This window comes from Schistocerca americana, chromosome 9 (genome assembly GCF_021461395.2).
Source record: "Schistocerca americana isolate TAMUIC-IGC-003095 chromosome 9, iqSchAmer2.1, whole genome shotgun sequence".
NCBI classification, from domain to species: Eukaryota; Metazoa; Arthropoda; class Insecta; order Orthoptera; family Acrididae; genus Schistocerca; species Schistocerca americana.
This window is the reverse complement of record NC_060127.1, coordinates 167,427,593-167,446,764: the sequence shown is the minus strand read 5'-3', so window position 1 is coordinate 167,446,764 and position 19,172 is coordinate 167,427,593. Positions and strand designations below refer to the sequence as shown.

The 19,172-nt window shown below is 43.5% G+C and overlaps 1 protein-coding gene across 2 annotated transcripts in view; it reads right to left on the bottom strand.

Annotated features, from left to right (window-relative positions):
- Nucleotides 1-19,172, bottom strand: part of LOC124551285 (zinc finger protein 583-like) — a 152,682-nt gene that overhangs the window by 94,749 nt on the left and 38,761 nt on the right. Inside the window, exon 4 of one of the 2 annotated variants that reach the window (XM_047126288.1) lies at nucleotides 7,139-7,195. The exons of the other annotated variant lie outside the window; for it this stretch is intronic. Coding sequence (XP_046982244.1) covers nucleotides 7,139-7,195 — 57 coding nt within the window. The remainder of the gene's footprint in view (nucleotides 1-7,138; nucleotides 7,196-19,172) is intronic. 2 annotated transcript variants of the gene reach the window in all.

Here is a 19,172-nt window from a genome sequence, read left to right as displayed (position 1 = left end):
TCATAGCAGGTAAAATAACATTACCTGGATCGCCTCTAAGTGAACACAAAGAAGCCCTCTGAGCAGCTGCTACATTACACTTGGGTGGATGTGCCCTGTCAACATATGGCATTCCTCCCTCCTTGCCCCCTCTGCATAATCAGGAGGTAGTTTAAAAACAGCCTGTTCAACAGAAGTAATAAAAATAACCACTAGCAAATGCTTTGGCATCAGTGCAAAATTTAAACCTTTCCCTAGCTCAGATGAAGTTGTGTCATCAAAAGCTTTTTCTGTGAGATTTAGCAAAGAATGTCAAGATATGGTATTAGACTCTGAACCTCTTCCCATCCACCTCCACAGCTGTAATCCCCTTCAACTTCCAAAGCCTCTTGTCCATTCTGTTCTTAGGCTGGTCAAGCTGCAGTGACAGGTAGTAGTGGTGGTGGTGGTGGTGGTGGTGGTGGTGGTTGTGGTGGAGCAACAACACATGTGCACATTAACAATGATGAACAAGTGCCACATATCAGGCAAAAAAAAAAAATCCATTAACTGTAACATTTTTTTAATGTTTTCAAAAGCTTCAATTTTCACTGGTAAAAAATTCTGATGAAACTATTGGAATCAAACTCTAAATCACTTCTCTTTCCAACAGCACGTGGAAAAAACAAGCACTTAAATCTTTTGGTGCAAACTCTGATCTCTCATTTTGTTACAATGCTGATTCCTCCATATGTAGGTGAGAGTGAACAAAATATTTTCGCATTCAGAGCAGAAAGTTTGTGACTGAAATTTTGTGAAAAGATCTCACTGCAATGAAAAACACCTTTGTTACAAATACTGCCATCCCAACTTGCATATTATGTCTGTTGCTTTCTATCCCATGTTTCATGTTTATACAAAATGAGCTATCCTTCTTTGAATGTTTCTGATGTTGTCCATCAATCCTATCTCATAAGGATCCTGTTTCATGCAGCAACACTCCAGCGTCCCACTGCAGAGTATTAACGAAAATATAAGCTCCTTCAAGATAGCGAGGATTCTTAATAATTCTCATGTGAAAGTGGTTTTTCGTCCACCTTCTAAGATTTCAGATTTGCTGTGATTGGTGAAGTATGATTTGTTACTGCGGAAGGCGGGAATTTGCAAAATACCATGTCAATGTGGTATGGCCTATATAAGACAGACAACGCATACAGTGGAAGAGCGTTGTACAGAACATCAATGTTGCACTCGCCTACGGCAACCCAGTAAGTCTGCAGCGCCTACGGCAACCCAGTAAGTCTGCAGTTGCAGAACATTGTATTTCTAATGGACATTCAATGGAGTACGACAAAACTTCGATTTTGGCCACAGCAACAACTTTTTGGGAGTCCACTGTCAAAGCATCTGTTGAAATATGCATTGCAGGAAATCTAATGAACCCTGACAGTGGTTACCAATTGAATAACGCATGGAATCCCGTCATGTCTGAAAGTTGCTTGAGACAAAGACACCAGAAGACTTCGATAGCTACGGCCAGCGACAATACTGACAGCAGCTGAGTATTGCAGTTCCACCAGCGAGGGCACTGTCGCCAGGTGATGTGGCCCTTCTGTCTCTGCGACTGCAACGCATGCGGGGCAGTACTATCAGCGCACTATATAAGATGGAGCAGAGAACGTCTTCATCAGTCCTCGTTCAGCTTACCTGAAGATGGCTAGCAGTTGTCCAGCCAAAATATCAAGCAATGAAGTTTACGATGACCAGCTGCAAGCCTGAAATCTTTTTGAACAGCGTCAAAGCATTCTGTAGATCTAGTAATGTGGAACCAATATGAAGTTTCCTGTCAGTACCAGTCATTAGTTCATGTGAATAAAGAGCATCTGTGTTTCATAAAAATGATATTTCCTGAATCCATGCTGGCTATGTGTCAATAGATTGTTTTCTTTGAGGTATGATGATAACCAAACATAGGATACATTCCAAACTCCTACTGCAAATTGATGCCAGTGAAATAGGTCTAGAGTTCAGTGGATTACTTCTATTTCTTTTCTTGTATGTTTGTGTGACCTGTGCAACTTTCCATTCCTTCTACATGAATCTTGACAAATGACTGGTTGTATATGGCTGCTAAATACTGAGCCATTACATCTGCATACTCCAAAAGGAACCTAACTTGTATGCATTTTGGACTTGCAGTATTATCTTTATTATGTGACTTAAGTTACTTCACTACACTACTTCTAAGTTACTCCAGTTGGCACCATTGATGTTATCTTCCAGCTATTTTGGCCACCTAAAGAACAAAATACCATCAATTTGTGGATTAAGATAACCAGAAGAGCTACACTGCTCCTTGATGCGGAAAAAAAGGCACCAAAAAATGGTCATATATATACGGATTGGCACAAGCTTACTACATGAAGTGAACATGGAAATAAAAAATATATCCAGTATCAAGTTCAAATAAAACATTATCAAACAACCAACAGTTGTTGGTATTAACAACCTTGACCCACAACGAATCTTTCACTCTGTAGTGCCAGCTGTGCTGTTTTGAAACCAGGATATGAACCCAGATCACCACCTTTTGCAGACTGTGCTCTTCCTGTTGGAGTCCCCTAGGCACAGCTGCTGTTCCAACAACACTTCTCCTCTGCACTTAACACACTGCTTCAGAATGAAAGATTAATTCTAAAAAAGTAACCTATGCTGTGGCTAAGCCATTTCCTGTTTCTTCCAGGACTGCTATAGCACCAAGGCAGGCAGGTCATTTCTGTAGAGTTTGGAAAATAGGGGAATAGGTACTGGATATTGTGAAGCTGTGATGGCAGGTTGAGCATGTGCCTGGTCAGTGATTCAGCCACAGAAATGTGGGTTCTAATTTACAGTCCCAGTTCGGCACCCAGTCAATATGCCACCAAGTTTCATCTGCTCTTGACATTCCTACATAAGTGCAGTATGAAATATCCCATCACCTGCATGATGTAGAGAGTGTGGAAGGGAATACTGGATGCTGTCACTACTGTGGTATGATTTGGTGTGAATTACGAGTACAATATGCCGTGTGCACAATTCCACCAGTGAAATTCAAATACTTATCCTGTGATAAAATCTACTGCTTGGATTGCTTCATAAAGTTGCATAAATTTGAAGTAATTAGAAAAATGACATACTTCTTATGACTGGTTTGAAGACTTTTTAAATAATAGGACACAGTATGTTGTACTGAAAGAAGAGATGAAGGTATGATCAGGACCGCCTCTGGGAAGTGTTCTAGGACCTAGCGTTTCTTATACAGGGTGTCAAAAAAAGTACTTCATATCTTGAGAGTATGTACTACCAATAAAAACAAGACAAAAATGTCTGGTAAACATGAGCTCTAATATGCATATCTTAAGAGCTACGAGCACTTGTTCAGAAGAAGAGGCGTGTTTTACAGTAGGGAAAATGAACTCGTGTGCTCATAGCTTGCTCAGAAGACAAGACATGTTTTACAGTAGTGAAGGCGAACAAGTGTGCTCATAGCTCTTAAGGTATGCCTTCCAGAAGCCTTGTTTACTGGACAAATTTTTCTTGTTTTGGTCCATACTACCACATCTCAAAATACCAAATATTTTTTTAAATACATTGTATACATAAACGATTTTCTGGGTACAATGAGCAGCAAACTGTGACTGTTTGCTGATGGTACTGTGGTGCACAAGAAAGTATTGTCATTGAATGACTGTGGGAGGATACAGGATCTCTTTGACAGAGTTCCTATTTGGTGCCCTGAATGGTAGCTTACTTTAAATGTGGGGCAATGTAACTTAATGAAGATAACTAGGAAAATCAATCCCGTAATGTTCGAATACAATATTAGTGGTCTGCTGCTCGACACGGTTATGTCGATTAAACATCTAGACATGAAATTGCAAAGCGAAATGAAATGGAATGAGCATGTAAGGTTGGTTGTATGGAAGGCAAAGGATTGACTTCAGTTTATTCCAAAAATTCTACAGACCGCGTACTGAACACTTTTGTGAGTTACTCTTGAGTAATATTTGATTGTTTGAGATACCTACCATGTTGTATTGATGAAGGACAGCAATGTAATTCAAAGATGCGCTACTAGATATGTTACTGGTAGGTTCGGGCAACATGTGAGTATTACGGAAATGCTTATGAGCTCAAACTGGAATCCCTGGTGTGAAGATGAAGTTCTTTTTACAAAATACTACTGAGAAAATTTAGAGATTTGGCATTTTTAGCTTATTGCAGAATGATTGTACTGCCACCAACACACATCCCATGTAACGTCTACAAAGATGAGATAAGAGAATGCAAGACTCATACGGAAGCATATAGACAGTCGTTTTTACTTCACACCATTTGTGAATGGAACAGGAAACGGAATGACTAGCAGGGGTGGAAGTTGCTCTCAACCACGCACTGTGGGGTGATTTGTGGTGCATATATGCAGATGTAGAATTTTTGTGTTTCTAATTCTTAGGTAGAAGCTAGTAGCTCACAATTGGTTAACCTCTTACTTTAGCATCAGACAGCAAAAGGTTGTTATTCACAGTGTTGAGAATGGCTGTGATGTGGGGTCTGAGTGGGTTACAGTGAAGTGGCGGGGGAGGGGGGGGCGGTGCCCCTGGTATCAATGTTGGGGCCACTTCTATTCCTTATTTATATAAATGATATGTCCACTAGTATTACAGGTAACTCTGAAATATTTCTGTTTGCTGATGACACTAGCCTGGTAGTAAAGGATGTTGTGTGCAACATTGGCTCAGTTTCAAATAGGGCAGTTCATGACATAAGTTCATGGCTTGTAGAAAATAAACTCTAAATCACATTAAGACTCGGTTTTTACAGTTTCTAGCACACAATTCAACAAAAACTGGCTCAATTTCACAGAATGGGCATATAATTAGTGAAACTGAACAGTTCAAACTTCTAGTTGTTCAGATAGATAGTAAGCTGTCGTGAACAGTCCACACTCAGGATCTTGTTCAAAGACTTAATGCTTCCATTTTTACTATTCGAATGGTATCTGAAGTGAGTGATCGTTCGACATGAAAATTAGTCTACTTTGCATATGTCGTATTTTATTATATTTTGGGGTAACTCTTCCCATTATAAAAGGATAGTTTTGACTCAGAATGGGCGGTTCGGGCAATAAGTGGTGTAAGTTCACAAACCTTTTGTCAACCCATGTTGGGAGACTGGGTATTTTCCTACCTACCTACCTTCCTCCCTCTCTAGAAATCAAACCTGCATTTAGATTGGACTTACCTAACTCTTGTTGCAGAAAGGTGTGCAGTATACTGCTGCATCCATTTTCAATAAGGTACCACTAGAATTCGAAAATCTTAGCAGTAATCCACATGCTTTCAACTTGAAACTGAAGAGTTTCCTCATCAGTCACTATTCCTATTCTGTCAAGGAGTTCCTTGAAAAATTAAGCTGATTCTTGTTGTGTTCTTGACTATGTTTAGTTAAACTTATGGATTGACTTTTTTCAGGTTCATAAGCATTTTATTTGGTTCGCAGAGAGAGAGAGAGAGAGAGAGAGGATACGAAAGTTTACATTTGGGTCTATTTCTGTTCTTCTTCTGTATGGTAATCAATGGTCTTTCACATTATTAGCTATCATATTACAATTTGAGAGACAGTAGTGCAAGATTATTCATTATATGTAAATTAGGGTGGAGAAGGAGAAAGGAAAGCAAAAGCAAGGAAATATTTATGTCTGTTGCATTTGGGGGTTTATATAGAATCAGCGGCGATGAGTGAAAATCTGTGCTGGACCGGGATTCAAACTGGGATCTGGACACAGTGTTTATAACAACTGCGTGGACTGTATCATCACCCTCTCAACTGACCTACATTCCCAACTAGCACTGCCTATCTGCAGTCCCTGTCGATGTCGTCCTTGCTCGCTACTCTTGATATCCCCACAGGAGGTTGAACATAATTGTGCATCTGCACTGAAGGTGGTGGATTGACTGCCCATCAAGGCGAATCAATTATGTGAATGCGTGCGTCACACATCACATCATGAAAGAGAGCCTCCTGGGATGTGGAGCGATTCAAGCTATAAGTAACATGCAGAAGACAGCCACTGCAAGTTACTTCAGTACATCAAACAAGCTAATGAGTACAACTAGCGCTCACCTATTTAGGAGGGTGTTCTCTTAATCCTTGAGCAGGTGCATGTAAGTATAAAGTACCCCAACCACAAATAACATTGTCTTCTTCCATTCGAGTGTTGTTTTAAAAGTGCAAGGTTGTACCTATTCCTTTGTTATTGCTTCAGCTAAGACAGTGATAAGGTGTGTTGTAATACATCCAAACGAGCAGCAATAATAGACAATAAACATCACGCTTGGTGAAAAAAAATTTATGATGCATGCACGAAAATGACCCACATTATGAGCTAGTAGCACAATCCCATGATGAGGCAGTCATCTACAAGGTACTTAGTAATCAAATAAGTGGCTGGCTGGGATCTGATGCAAACTGCTCTGTTTAATGCTTAGAGTTGGTCATTACTGGGGGTAACACTTGTATGCAACAACAGAGTAACATAATAGAAGTTCATTTATTACTGTTTAATTAAACAGTGATTTGGCTCATATAATGTATGTTTATTTCATAGTTGTTTAATTAAACTAAGATTAAAGTGTGATTTTGCTCATAAATGTTTACCTTGCTGACAAAGACAGATGTTCTTTAGATGTGTACAAAGTACACCACCTGCCTGCTTGTGTTATGAATCGCAGTGCGCCTGCTTGAGGGTTAAAGTTTTAATCGCCCCACTAAAAAACAAAGGTCCTTACCTTTATTGTGCATTTACAGGTACATGTCTGCACTCTAGCTACACATTCAAATCCCTGTTCTACAATACCATAGTATGCTGCTAGGGGAATTAAAACTGAATGACGCACTCCACATCCACTTCACCACTGTACTGTACTAGTTTGTTTTAGCTCATCTAGCAAGAAAAATGGTACAAGGATTTGACTCTGTACCAGGACTGTAAACATGTACCTGTAAACAAACAAAAAATTTATTATGTAACTATTTTATTTTCAAAGTAATAAAACTTTACGACAGGCCCCTCCACATGATTAGTTATGGAAGTTACATCTTGCATACACAGAGATAAATACTCTAAGGCATCACTTACCTCTTTCTTCACTTTTATTAGCTCATACACATCATCATCTTCAGAAATTTCCACTTTCTGCAAAAATTAATGTGGATTATATTAATGTAGCTTCATCCGTAAAACACACACACACACACACACACACACACACACACACACACACACACACACACACACACACTGAGAGATTCTATTCTTAATATTTTTTGTGTGATAAAGGCACAGTAAATGCAACTTCACAGAACTTATAAGGGGATGGGATGGCAACAATGTGGAAATGCCGAAAGCACTATCATGCCTTTCATGACTTTTAAAACACCTTCCAGCAGTCTCAGACTTCAGCGGATCATATTATTCCGCCTTCCCTGTGTGCAGAATAAATCTTCCTGAAACACCTAACACAGGGACTATCTCGCTTGCGGAAGCTCCCACAATATGAACACCAACAATTCGTCCACATTCAGAGTCACTTAGCTCTGATGTATTGCACTCACATCTACACAGAACACTGTTCTGACCACAAAGTATTGAGAACATTGCACAGGTACTGTGTGTGGTCAGTTACAACAGCGGAACCTGCAGGCTCGGCTAGCACCTGCATTTACTGTATGTTCAAGCACACATTTCCTTTGGTGTTTTCTTATTTTTGTCCAACCCCTTTATATCCTACTAGTTCAAGCTTATAGGTGACACTGGTGGCTTTAACAATAATATCAGTCACAAGTTTTATCTGAAGGTCACTCACAAAGAATGTACGAAGTGCTGTGCTATAACTATATGCTTTCCATTTTACAGTGTGTTACAAACTATCCAGTGTCTAGTGACACAAATTTTGTTTCATAGCCAAACAGCTGCAATATGAAAGTACATCCTCCCCTCCTACTCCTCTAGCACTCCAAGTAAGAAGCAGTGAGATGGTAGTGATGGCAAACAGTACCTCTCAGAGTATTAAGGGCTTGTGAGCATGATGTGTCACCCACACAAATACAGAATTGGCATGCCATTAAATTTTCTGGCGCAATCATCACAGGACATAAATGCCTGCCATTGCCAATGTCTACATAAGGAAATCAACTGTGGTATACCAGCACTTCACCATAACATAGACATCTACCAACACACTCCACAAGTGTGTGGCTGAGGATACTTTCTGTTATCTCGTATATTAGGATTTCTTCCCATTCCATTTATGTAAAGAGTGTGGGGAGAGTGACTGCTAAAATTCCTCTGTGCATAAGGTTATCAGCCTACCTTGTCCCCAAAGTTCCTACAAGACTTGTGTGTAGGCATCTATATAGTACATATCTGCATTCTTCACTTAATACTAGTTCTAGGAATTAGCAGAAATTGTCTCTAATGTATCTCCTTCTCCCCATCCTCCTGAATTTAACATCCATTAATTAACCTCCCTTTACCCATATGCTACAATTTAATGATTTGTGCTATTTTTGTCAGGTTATTGACAGTTTCAAAGAGAGCATCAGGCAATGACTGACAAACTGCGGAAAGTAACACAATAGAAGCTGAGTGGGTAGCTTTGAGAGCCGAAATGGTGAAGGCAGTGGAATAACAACTACACAACAGAAATCCTTGGGTAACACAAGATACAGAACCATTTTCTTTAATAGTACCAAATTTAATGGCATAATGTATAAACTAGAGGAAGGGTTTTCATGGGTCGTTATTGAACTTGCACCCTTGTCAAACTTTTCCTGAATGACGTTAAGAGAAGATTTTAATCTAAGAATGACAAACCATAAAAACGTAATATACTACAAACACTACAGAGACATAAAGTGAGTTATTTATTTTTTAATGTGATCAGTGGCACTACTAGCATCCAGCTGTTGCAGACATCGGCATAATCTCTCGTATCAAATTTAAGTAACTAACATCCATGCATCCAGCCACCCATCTCGCCCATCATCACTTCATATTCATACTCTCTGGGAATGGCTGAAGGACAAATTTAAGGATTTCAAACCATATTTCACTAGGGGTAATATAGATACCATCTACAGGAAAATTAAAGAGGAATTTGGAGAAAAGAGAAGCAGCTGTATGAACATTAAGAACTCCGATGGCAAACTAGTGCTAAGCAATGAAGGGAAAGGCAGAAGGAGTAAATAGAGGGTCTGTACTAGATTGATAGATTAAGGAAAGGCAAACCTACATTTCTAGCATTTGTAGACATAGAGAAAGCTTTTGACAATGTTGACTGGAATACTCCCTTTCTAATTCTGAAGGTGGCGGGGGTAAAATACAGGGAGCGAAAGGCTATTTACAATTTGTACAGAAACCAGATGGCAGTTATAAGAGTTGAGGGGCACGAAAGGGAAGCAGCAGTTGGGAAGGGAGTGAGACAGGGTTGTAGCCTGTCTCCAATGTTATTCAATCTGTATATTGAGCAAGCAGTGAAGGAAACAAAAGAAAAATTCGGAGTAGGTATTAAAATCCATGGAGAAGAAATAAAAACTTTGAGGTTCGCCGATGACATTGTAAATCTGTCAGACTTAGCAAAGGACTTGGAAGAGCAGCTGAACGGAATGGATAGTGTCTTGAAAGGAGGATATAAGATGAACATCAACAAAAGCAAAAAGAGGACAATGGAATGTAGTCAAATTAAGTCGGGTGATGCTGATGAAATTAGATTAGGAAATGAGACACTTAAAGTAGTAAAGGAGTTTTGCTATTTGGGGAGCAAAATAACTGATGATGGTCACAGCAGAGAGGATATAAAATGTAGACTAACAATGGCAAGGAGAGAGGATATAAAATGTAGACTAACAATGGCAAGGAAATCGTTTCTGAAGAAGAGAAATTTGTTAACATAAAGTATAGATTTAAGTGTCAGGAAGTCGTTTCTGAAAGTATTTGTATGGAGTGTAGCCATGTATGGAAGTCAAACATGGACGATAAATAGTTTGGACAAGAAGAGAATAGAAGCTTTCAAAACGTGGTGCTACAGAAGAATGCTGAAGATTAGATGGGTAGATCACATAACTAAGGAGGAGGTATTGAATAGGATTGGGGAGAAGAGGAGTTTGTGGCACAACTTGACAAGAAGAAGGGACCGGTTGGTAGGACATGTTCTGAGGCATCAAGGGATCACAAATTTAGCATTGGAGGGCAGTGTGGAGGGTAAAAATCATAGAGGGCGACCAGGAGATGAATACACTAAGCAGATTCAGAAGGATGTAGGTTGCAGTAAGTACTGGGAGATGAAGAGGCTTGCACGGGATAGAGTAGCATGGAGAGCTGCATCAAACCAGTCTCAGGACTGAAGACCACAACAACAACAACAACAACAACAACTAGATTGATGAACTAGAAAGCAATATTATAGAAATGGAAATGGACATAGAGGAAATGGGATGGAAGGTATGATACTGCGGGAAGAATTTGACACGGTACTGAATGACCTAAGTCGAAACAACTGATAGCCTTTGAACAGCCAGCCATGACAATACTCCTCCATCTCGTGTGCAAGATGTACGAGTCAGGTGAAATACTCTTCAACTCCAAGAAGAATATAATAATTCCAATTCCATGGAAAGAATTTGTCAGCAGATGTAAAAATTACTAAACTATATGCTTTACAGATGAATGGGAAAACTGGTAAAAGCCTTTCTCAGAGAAGATTGGTTTGGATTCTGGAGAAATTTAGTGACACGCAAAGCAATACTGACCCTACAACTTATATTGAAAAACAGGTTAAGGTAAGATAAACCTATGTTTATAGCATTTGTAGACATGGAGAAAGCTGATTAAAACTGTGTGCCAGACCGAGACTCAAACTCAGGAACTTTGTCATTCGTGGGCAAGTGCTCTACCATCTGAGATACCCAAGCACGACTCACAACCCATCCTCACAGCTCTAATTCTGCCAGTACCTCGTCTCCTACCTTCCAAACTTCACAGAAGCTCTTCTTCCGCTGCAGAATGAAAATCTCGTTCTGGAAACATCCCCTAGGCTGTGGCTAAGCCATTTCTCTGCAATATCCTTTCTTCCAGGAGAGCTAGTTCTGCAAGGTTCGCAGAAGAGCTTCTGTGAAGTTTGGAAGGTAGCAAATGAGGTACTGGCAGCTGTGAGGACAGGTAGTGAGTCGTGCTTCGGTAGCTCAGATGGTACAGCACTTGCCCTGCGAAAGACAAAAGTCCCAAGTTCGAGTCTCGATCCGGCACACAGTTTTAATCTGCCAGGAAGTTTCATGTAAGAGCACACTCTGCTGCAGAGTGAAAATCTCATTATAGAGAAAGCTTTTGACAATGTTGACTGGAACACTCTTTTTCAAATTCTACAGGTGGTAGGGCTGAAATACAGGGAGCAAAAGACTATTTACACTATGTACAGAAATGAGACAGCATTGTAAGAGTTGAGGGTGATGAAAGGGAAGCAATGGAAGAAATAACAACTTTGAGATTTGTTAATGACATTGTAATTCTGTCAAGACAGCAAAGGACTTGGAAGAGCAGTTGAACGGAATGGACAGTGTCTTGAAAGGAGGATACAAGATAAACATCAACAAAAGCAAAACAAAGGTAATGGAATGTAGTCTAATTAAATCAGGTGATGCTGAGGGAATTGGATTAGGAAACGAGATACTTAAAGTAGTAGATGAGTTTTTCTATTTGGGGAGCAAAATAACTGATGATGGTCGAAGTAGAGAGGATAAAAAATGTAGACTGAAGAAAAGAGTTTCAGAAGAAGAGAAATTTGTTAACATATAGTATATATTTGTGTGTCAGGAAGTCTTTTCTGAAGGTATTTGTATGGAGTGTAGCCAAGTATGGAAGTAAAGCATGGATGACAAACAGTTTAGACAAGAAGGGAATCAAAGCTTTTGAAAGATGCTGAAGATTAGATTAATACATCATGTAATTAATGAGGTGGTACAGAATATAATAGAGGAGACAAGAAATACGTGGCACAACCTGACTAGAAGATCGGATCGGTTAGCAGGACACATTCTGAGACATCAAGGGATCACCAATTTAGTATTGGAGGGAAGTGTGGTTGGTTGCTTTGTGGGATTGAAGGGACAAGACTACTAGCACCATAGGTCCCTTTTTCCACGAACTTGAAACACTCACGAAGAATAAGAACAAACAATGGAGATGACAAGAGACGACACAGGACAAGAAAGACACAGACGGAGACCAGCAAAAAGGAATTAAAATCACACCGAGTGTGACAGTGGTTGGCTGACCATAGAAACAAAAAAGGAAAAGCCAACCACCAGGAAACGCACTAAAAATCCGTCTAAAATCGTAGGCCAAAGGCCAGACTCAACACAAAAAAGGAGAAACACTTAGATCAATTGACAAAAACCCCCTGCATGAATAAAACTCTAAACTAAATCGGCCATCGCAATGTCATCTGATAAAAGTGCAGGAAGCGTATCAAGCACCGCAAACGTCTGCCTGAGCGGAGTTAAAAGCAGGCAGTCCAACAAGATGTGGGCCACCGTCAAAGCTGACCCACAGTGACATAAAGGTGGGTCCTCGCAGCGCAATAAATAGCTGTGTGTCATCGAAGTGTGGCCAATGCACAGCTGGCAGAGGACAACATAGTCCTTGTGAGAGACCCGCAAGGAGGAGCGCCACGCACCGGTAGCCTCCTTGATGGCCCTAAGTTTGTTGGGTGAAGGAAGGGCAAGCCATTCTTCACCCCAGGTGCAAAGTACCTTCTGCCACAAAACTGACCTAAGGTCACTCTCTGAAAGGCCAATTTCCAAGGATGGTGCACTGACAGCCTGTTTGGCCAGCGTGTCAACACGTTCATTTCCCGGGATGCTGACATGACACGGGGTCCACACAAAGACCACAGAGCGGTCGCAACGGGCAAGAGTATGGAGGGACTCCTGGATAGCCATCACCAGATGAGAGCGAAGGAAACACTGATCGATAGCTCGTAAACTGCTCAGGGAGTCACTACAGATAACGAAGGACTCACCTGAGCAGGAGCGGATACACTCTAGGGCGCGAGAGATGGCGACCAGCTTGGCAGTGAAAACACTGCAGCCAGTTGGTAACGAGTGTTGTTCATAATGATCCCCTAGAGTAAGAGCATAACCAACACGACCAGCAACTATAGAACCGTCAGTATAGACAACGTCAGAGCCTTGAAATGCGGCAAGGATTGAAACAAAGCGGCGGCGGAGGGCCCCAGGAGGGACTGAGTCCTTTGGGCCCTGTGCCAAATCGAGCCGAAGGCACGGGTGGGGCACATGCCATGGGGATATATGCAGATGGGCTCAAAAAAGAGGTGGAAGAGGGAAAACCTCAAGCCCAGAGAGGAGAGCTCTGACGCGAACCGCAATTGTACACCCTGAGCAGGGCCGCCATTCGGAAGATTGACGACCGACTGAGGGAACAGGAGACGCTAATTGGGATACCCAGGCAAGCTACAAACGTGTGTAGCATAAGCGGCAAATAATCGTTGATGCTGGAACCGCAATGGAGGGACACCTGCCTCCACAAGTATGCTGTTGACAGGGCTTGTTCAGAAAGCTCCAGTGGCGAGTTGGATCCCGCTGTGCAGGATGGGGTCCAGCAACTGCAATGCGGAAGGGGATGTCAAACCATGAGCCAGGCTCCCATAATCTACATAGGACTGAATTAACACCTGGTACAGCTGTAGAAGGGCAGACCGATCAGCACCCCAGCTGGTGTGACGCAAGAAACGGAGAGTGTTAAGGTGCCGCCAGTCTTTTTAACCTGCTGAATATGAGGGAACCAAGTCAACCGGGTATCCAAAAACCAATCCCAAAAACTGATGTGTCTCCACCACAGCAAGAGGTTCGTCGTCAAGATAAAGCTGTGGAACAGGGTGAACAGTGCGTCACCAGCAGAAATGCGTAATGCAGGTCTTGGCAGCCAAAAACTGGAAGCTGTGCGCTACAGCCCAAGACTGTGCCTTGCGGATAGCGCCCTGCAGTTGCCATTCAGCGGCTACAGTATAGGCAGAAGTCGTCAGCATACAAGGAAGCTGAGTCAGACGTTCCCACTGCCGCAGTGAGCCCATTAATTGCAATTAAAAAGAGGCAGACACTTAAGACACATCATTGTGGTACCCCATTCTCCTGAACTCAGGAGGAACTATGGGAGGCCGCAACTTGCATGTGGAAGGAATGATGCAACAGAAAATTTTGTATGAAAATCTGGAGTGGACCCCAAAGACCCCAACCATGAAGCATAGAGAGGATGTGATGTCGCCACGTCATATAGTATGCCTTCCGCATGTCAATAAAGACGGCGACCAGATGCTGACGGCTGGCAAAGGCCATACGGATGTCAGACTCGGGCACACCAGATTATCAGCAACAGAGCAGCCCTTACGGAACTCACCCTGAGACGCAGCCAGAAGGCCCCGAGACTCAAGTAGCCAACATAACCTCCGGCTCACCATGCATTCAAGCAACTTACAAAGAACGTTGGTGAGGCTAATGGGGCGGTTTCTGTCCACCTCCAGTGGGTTCTTGCCAGGTTTCAACACAGGGATTACGATGCTTTCCCGCCATTGCGACAGAAACTCACCCTCAACCCAGATATGGTTGAAAAGGTCTAGGAGGCATCACTGGCAGTCCACTGAGAGGTGTTTGAGCATCTGACAGTGGATGCGATCTGGCCCGGGAGCCGTATCAAGGCAAGCGGCTAGGGCACTTTGGAATTCCCACTCACTGAATGGAGCATTGTACGATTCAGGGTGGCGGGTGTGAAATTAAATGCTCCGATGTTCCAACCGCTCTTTCAGGGAGCGGAAGGCCAATGGGTAATTCGCAGAAGTGGAACTCTCAGCAAAATGCTCTGCTAAGCGGTTTGCAATTGCGTCAGAGTCAGTACAGACTGCTCCAATCAGTGAAAGCGCAGGTATGCTGATGGGGGTCCGATAGCCATAGAGTCGCCTGATCTTAGCCCAAACCTGCGATGGAGAGGTACGGAGACCAATAGTGGAGAGATACCTTTCCCAGCACTCCTGCTTACATTGATGAATGAGGCGGTGGGCTCGCACATGGAGCCGTTTAAAGGCGATGAGGTGTTCCAATGAGGGATGTCGCTTGGGACGCTGGAGCGCCCACCTGCGATCTTTAATTGCCTCAGTGACCTCAGGATGACCAACAGGGCACAGTCCTCTGCTGAGGGGACCCAGAAGAACAGAGAATGGCATATTCTGCGGCAGTAATGATGCCGGTGGTGATCGAGTGAACCACCACATCAATGGCATCACTGGAAAGAGGCTCAATAGTGGCAGTGGAGGAGAACAAGTCCCAGTCAGCCTTATTCATAGCCCATCTGCAGGGGTGCCCAGAAGAGTGATGCTGTGGCAGTGACAGAAAGATCAGAAAGTTGTCACTACCACTCAAATCACCATGCAGACTCCATTGGACAGATGGTAATAGGCTAGGGCTGCAGATCGAAAGGTCGATGGCTGACTACATGCCATGCGCCACATTGAAATGTGTGAAGGCACCAGTATTTAAAAGAGAAAGGTCAAGCTGTGACAATACTTGCTTAACGATGCTGCCTTGGCCTGTTTCCACTGATCCACTCCACAGAGGGTTATGAGCGTTGAAGTCGCCCAGTAACAAAAAAGGTGGCGGCAATTGGTCTATCAGTGCAGCCAGGACATGCTGCGGGACATCACCATCCGGTGGAAGGTAGAGACTGCAGTCAGTAACAGCCTGAGGCGTCCACACCCAAACAGCGACAGCATCTAAAAGTGTTTGTAGAGGGACAGACTTGCTGTAAAGAGAGCGAAGGACGTAGATGCAGGCGCCACCAGCTACCCTCTCATAAGCTGCCCGGTTCTTAAAATAACCACGACAGCCACGGAGAGCAAGATTTCGCATCGCCAGAAACCAAGTTTCCTGAAGAGCAATGCAGAGGAAAGGGTGAAAGCTGAGAAGTTGTCAGAGCTCAGCAAGATGTTGGAAAAAACCGCTACAGTTCCACTGGCGGATGACATTGTCCATGGCCGAGAAAGGTGTGAAGGGACCGAGGAGGCAGATTATGCCACTGGGTCACCTGGTGCCACCGATTGAGTACTGACGGGAGCGACATCCATCATGTCTGAGGGACCGGCGAGATCTAGGTACTCAGCGGATGCCAGAATATCCACTGCGTCCTCAGATGCAGAGCTTATAAGTAGCAGTGGAGTGGGTGCCACCGCAATTTCCTTGGTCTTGGGAGTCTTTGATTTCGATTTCTCACACTGTTCCTTTGGTTGCCCTTGGTGGGAGGGCTTCTTTGATTCAGTCTCTGGGACTGAAGAGGAGCGCGAAGCCCTACGACCAGCTACCTGGGGCTTCTTCAGCCCCTGGCGAGTGTCTGGTTTGCCACTTGTAGGAACCTCGGAAGGGAGTGACCCAAGGGATCCGAAGCCAAAGAAGACTTACGCTTCTCCGGCTTAGAAGTGGGGACTGATGCCCCAATGGTTGAGGGGGTGCTGTTCCTGAGGTAGGTGGTGTGGGAGCAACAGGGAGGGAAGTGCCCCCCACCATTAAGGGGGCAGGTGTGGTCCTTCGGCTCTGAGAGCTGACTGTATGTGGTGCAACGGATGGAGCTGTAACAGGAGTGACAGTGGTGGCATAAGACAAGGCCATGTGCACGGGATGAAGCTGTTCAAATTTCTGTTTAGCCTCAGTGTAGGTCAGTCGGCACAGGGTCTTGTATTCCATTATTTTTCGTTCCTTCTGTAGAATCTTCCAGTCCGGCGAGCAAGGGGGATGGTGCTATCCGCAGTTGACACAGATGGGAGGTGGGGCACATGGAGTATCGGGATGGGATGGATGACCACAATCGCGACATATGAGGCTGCAAGCACAGCGGGAAGACAAATGGCGGAACTTCCAACACTTGAAGCACCGAGGAGGGGGAGGGATATATGGCTTGACATCACAGCAGTAGACCATCACCTTCACCTTCTCGGGTAATGTGTCACTCTCTAAGGCCAAGATGAATGCACCGGTGGCAACCTCATTAGCCCTCGGACCCTGGTGGACACGCCGGATGAAATGGACACCTCGCCGCTCTAAATTGGCGCGCAGCTTGTCATCGGACTGTAAAAGAAGGTCCCTGTGGAAGATAATGCCCTGGACCATATTTAAGCTTTTGTGCAGCGTGATAGAAACAGAAATATCTCCCGGCTTCTGCTCGTGGCTGGGCAGAGGATGTTGTTTTTATCAAGACTGACCCAGACCGCATTTTAGACAAGCCCTCCACCTCCCCGAACTTGTCCTCTAAATGCTCTACAAAGAACTGAGGCTTCATGGACACAAAGGATTCCCCATCAGCTCTTGTACAGACTAAATACCAGGGCAAATACATCTCACTGTCATTCTTAGCTTTTCGTTCCTCCCATGGTGTGGCCAGGGAGGGAAACGATTTGGGGTCATACATGTTTGCATTAAAGTGAGCCCTCTAACGCTTAGAGACTGCTGGTGGTTGGCCACCAGCAAGAGAAGATGTGCCATGCTTCACTGCGTGTCATCTGCCCTGATGCCACCTCTTCCGACTAAGGGCCCTCCCCACGGGCACCACCCAGGCACAGCAAGGGCCACCTGGCAGGATGGCCATTGCTGGGAGTCCCAATGCCCCAGGGAGATGGGCATCTACTCCTTGGCATAAATGGGGAGTTAACGGCGCAGGCATCAGTAGAATGATCCCTGTGTTGTCAGGGGGCTACAATCAACAGGGTACATGGTGGCCCCACCACAATGGACTGGCTACCATGCTGGATATTAGGTGGCAAGTGCTCCACAGTCGTCATCAGCACAAAAAGCGACACTGCAGAGTGCATGGCAGAAATTGCACCCAGAAATGTATCCTCGCCCAAGAGATGCAGAGCAAGCAAGACTGCAATGCATCGACAAATAAGCTGGCTACAGGTTTCAATGTATGATGGACACAACGCACCAAGTAAGGCGCCCTTCCCCAATTGACTCATTCTTCAGAATAATTTTGAAATAGCGTGGTCAAACCCTAGAGGGGACTACCACATAAGGGCCGAAACATTTGAGTCTCCTTTTAGTCGCCTCTTATGACAGGCAGGAATACCGCGGACCTATTCTTACACCCAAACCTGCAGGGGGAAGGGAAGTGTGGGAGGGAAAAAATCGTAGAGGGTGACCAAGAGATGAAAACAGGAAGCATCTTCAGAATTATTTAAGTTGCAGTAGTTATTCAGAGTCGAAGAGGCTTGCACAGGATAGAGTAGCATGGAGAGCCGTGTCAAACCAGTCTTCAACGCGAAGACCAAACAACAACTACAACAACCATCATAATTGTTTTTTCAGCTCTACTCTGCACTCTGATCAATTTGTTGTTTTTGAGTCTGTCTTAATAATTCTCATCATGCATTTATCGACTACCTGCTGCAAAATCTTCAGTTTATGAATAGTTTTCACACTGAAGTCCGTGAAACCATCATAGTTGAAAGAGGCCTCTATGGTGAATAATTCCTATACCGTATAACACAGGGGCTTTTTGAAAAATAGGTACCGATGCTGTCTGTTGTGCGGAGGAGTGGGGGTAGCAGAGTGGTTTCAGAACAGTTGTATAACATGGCTCAGTACGAGTATGGCAGTTCTGTGGAAAAGTTACTGAACTGTCTGCATGTAAAGACAAAATGGTCACCATAGTAAAAAAATGTCCTGCTGCCTGTTTTCTTTGTGTGAGAAATGTGGAAACTGTCGACATCCATAGTGAATTTTGCATAGTATACAAGGAGAATATCATGAGTGATATTGCTGTAAGAAAGTGGTACAGATTGCTTCAGCTTGGATGGATGTCCATAATGAAAAAAGTAGTGGACAACCATCTACTGTAACAAACGAACTTGATGCAAATGTAAAAGACAGAATTTGAGAAAACTTTTGGTACACTGTTGCAGAATTACCAGTCACTTTTCTTCAGGTATCACAGACGGAGATTTACAAACTTGTGACTGATAATCCTGGTTAACACAAATTTTGTGCACGACGGGTCCAAAAGCTTCTGACTGATCACCACAAAATGAAGAGTCTGGGAGCCGCCGTAATGTTTCTGATGT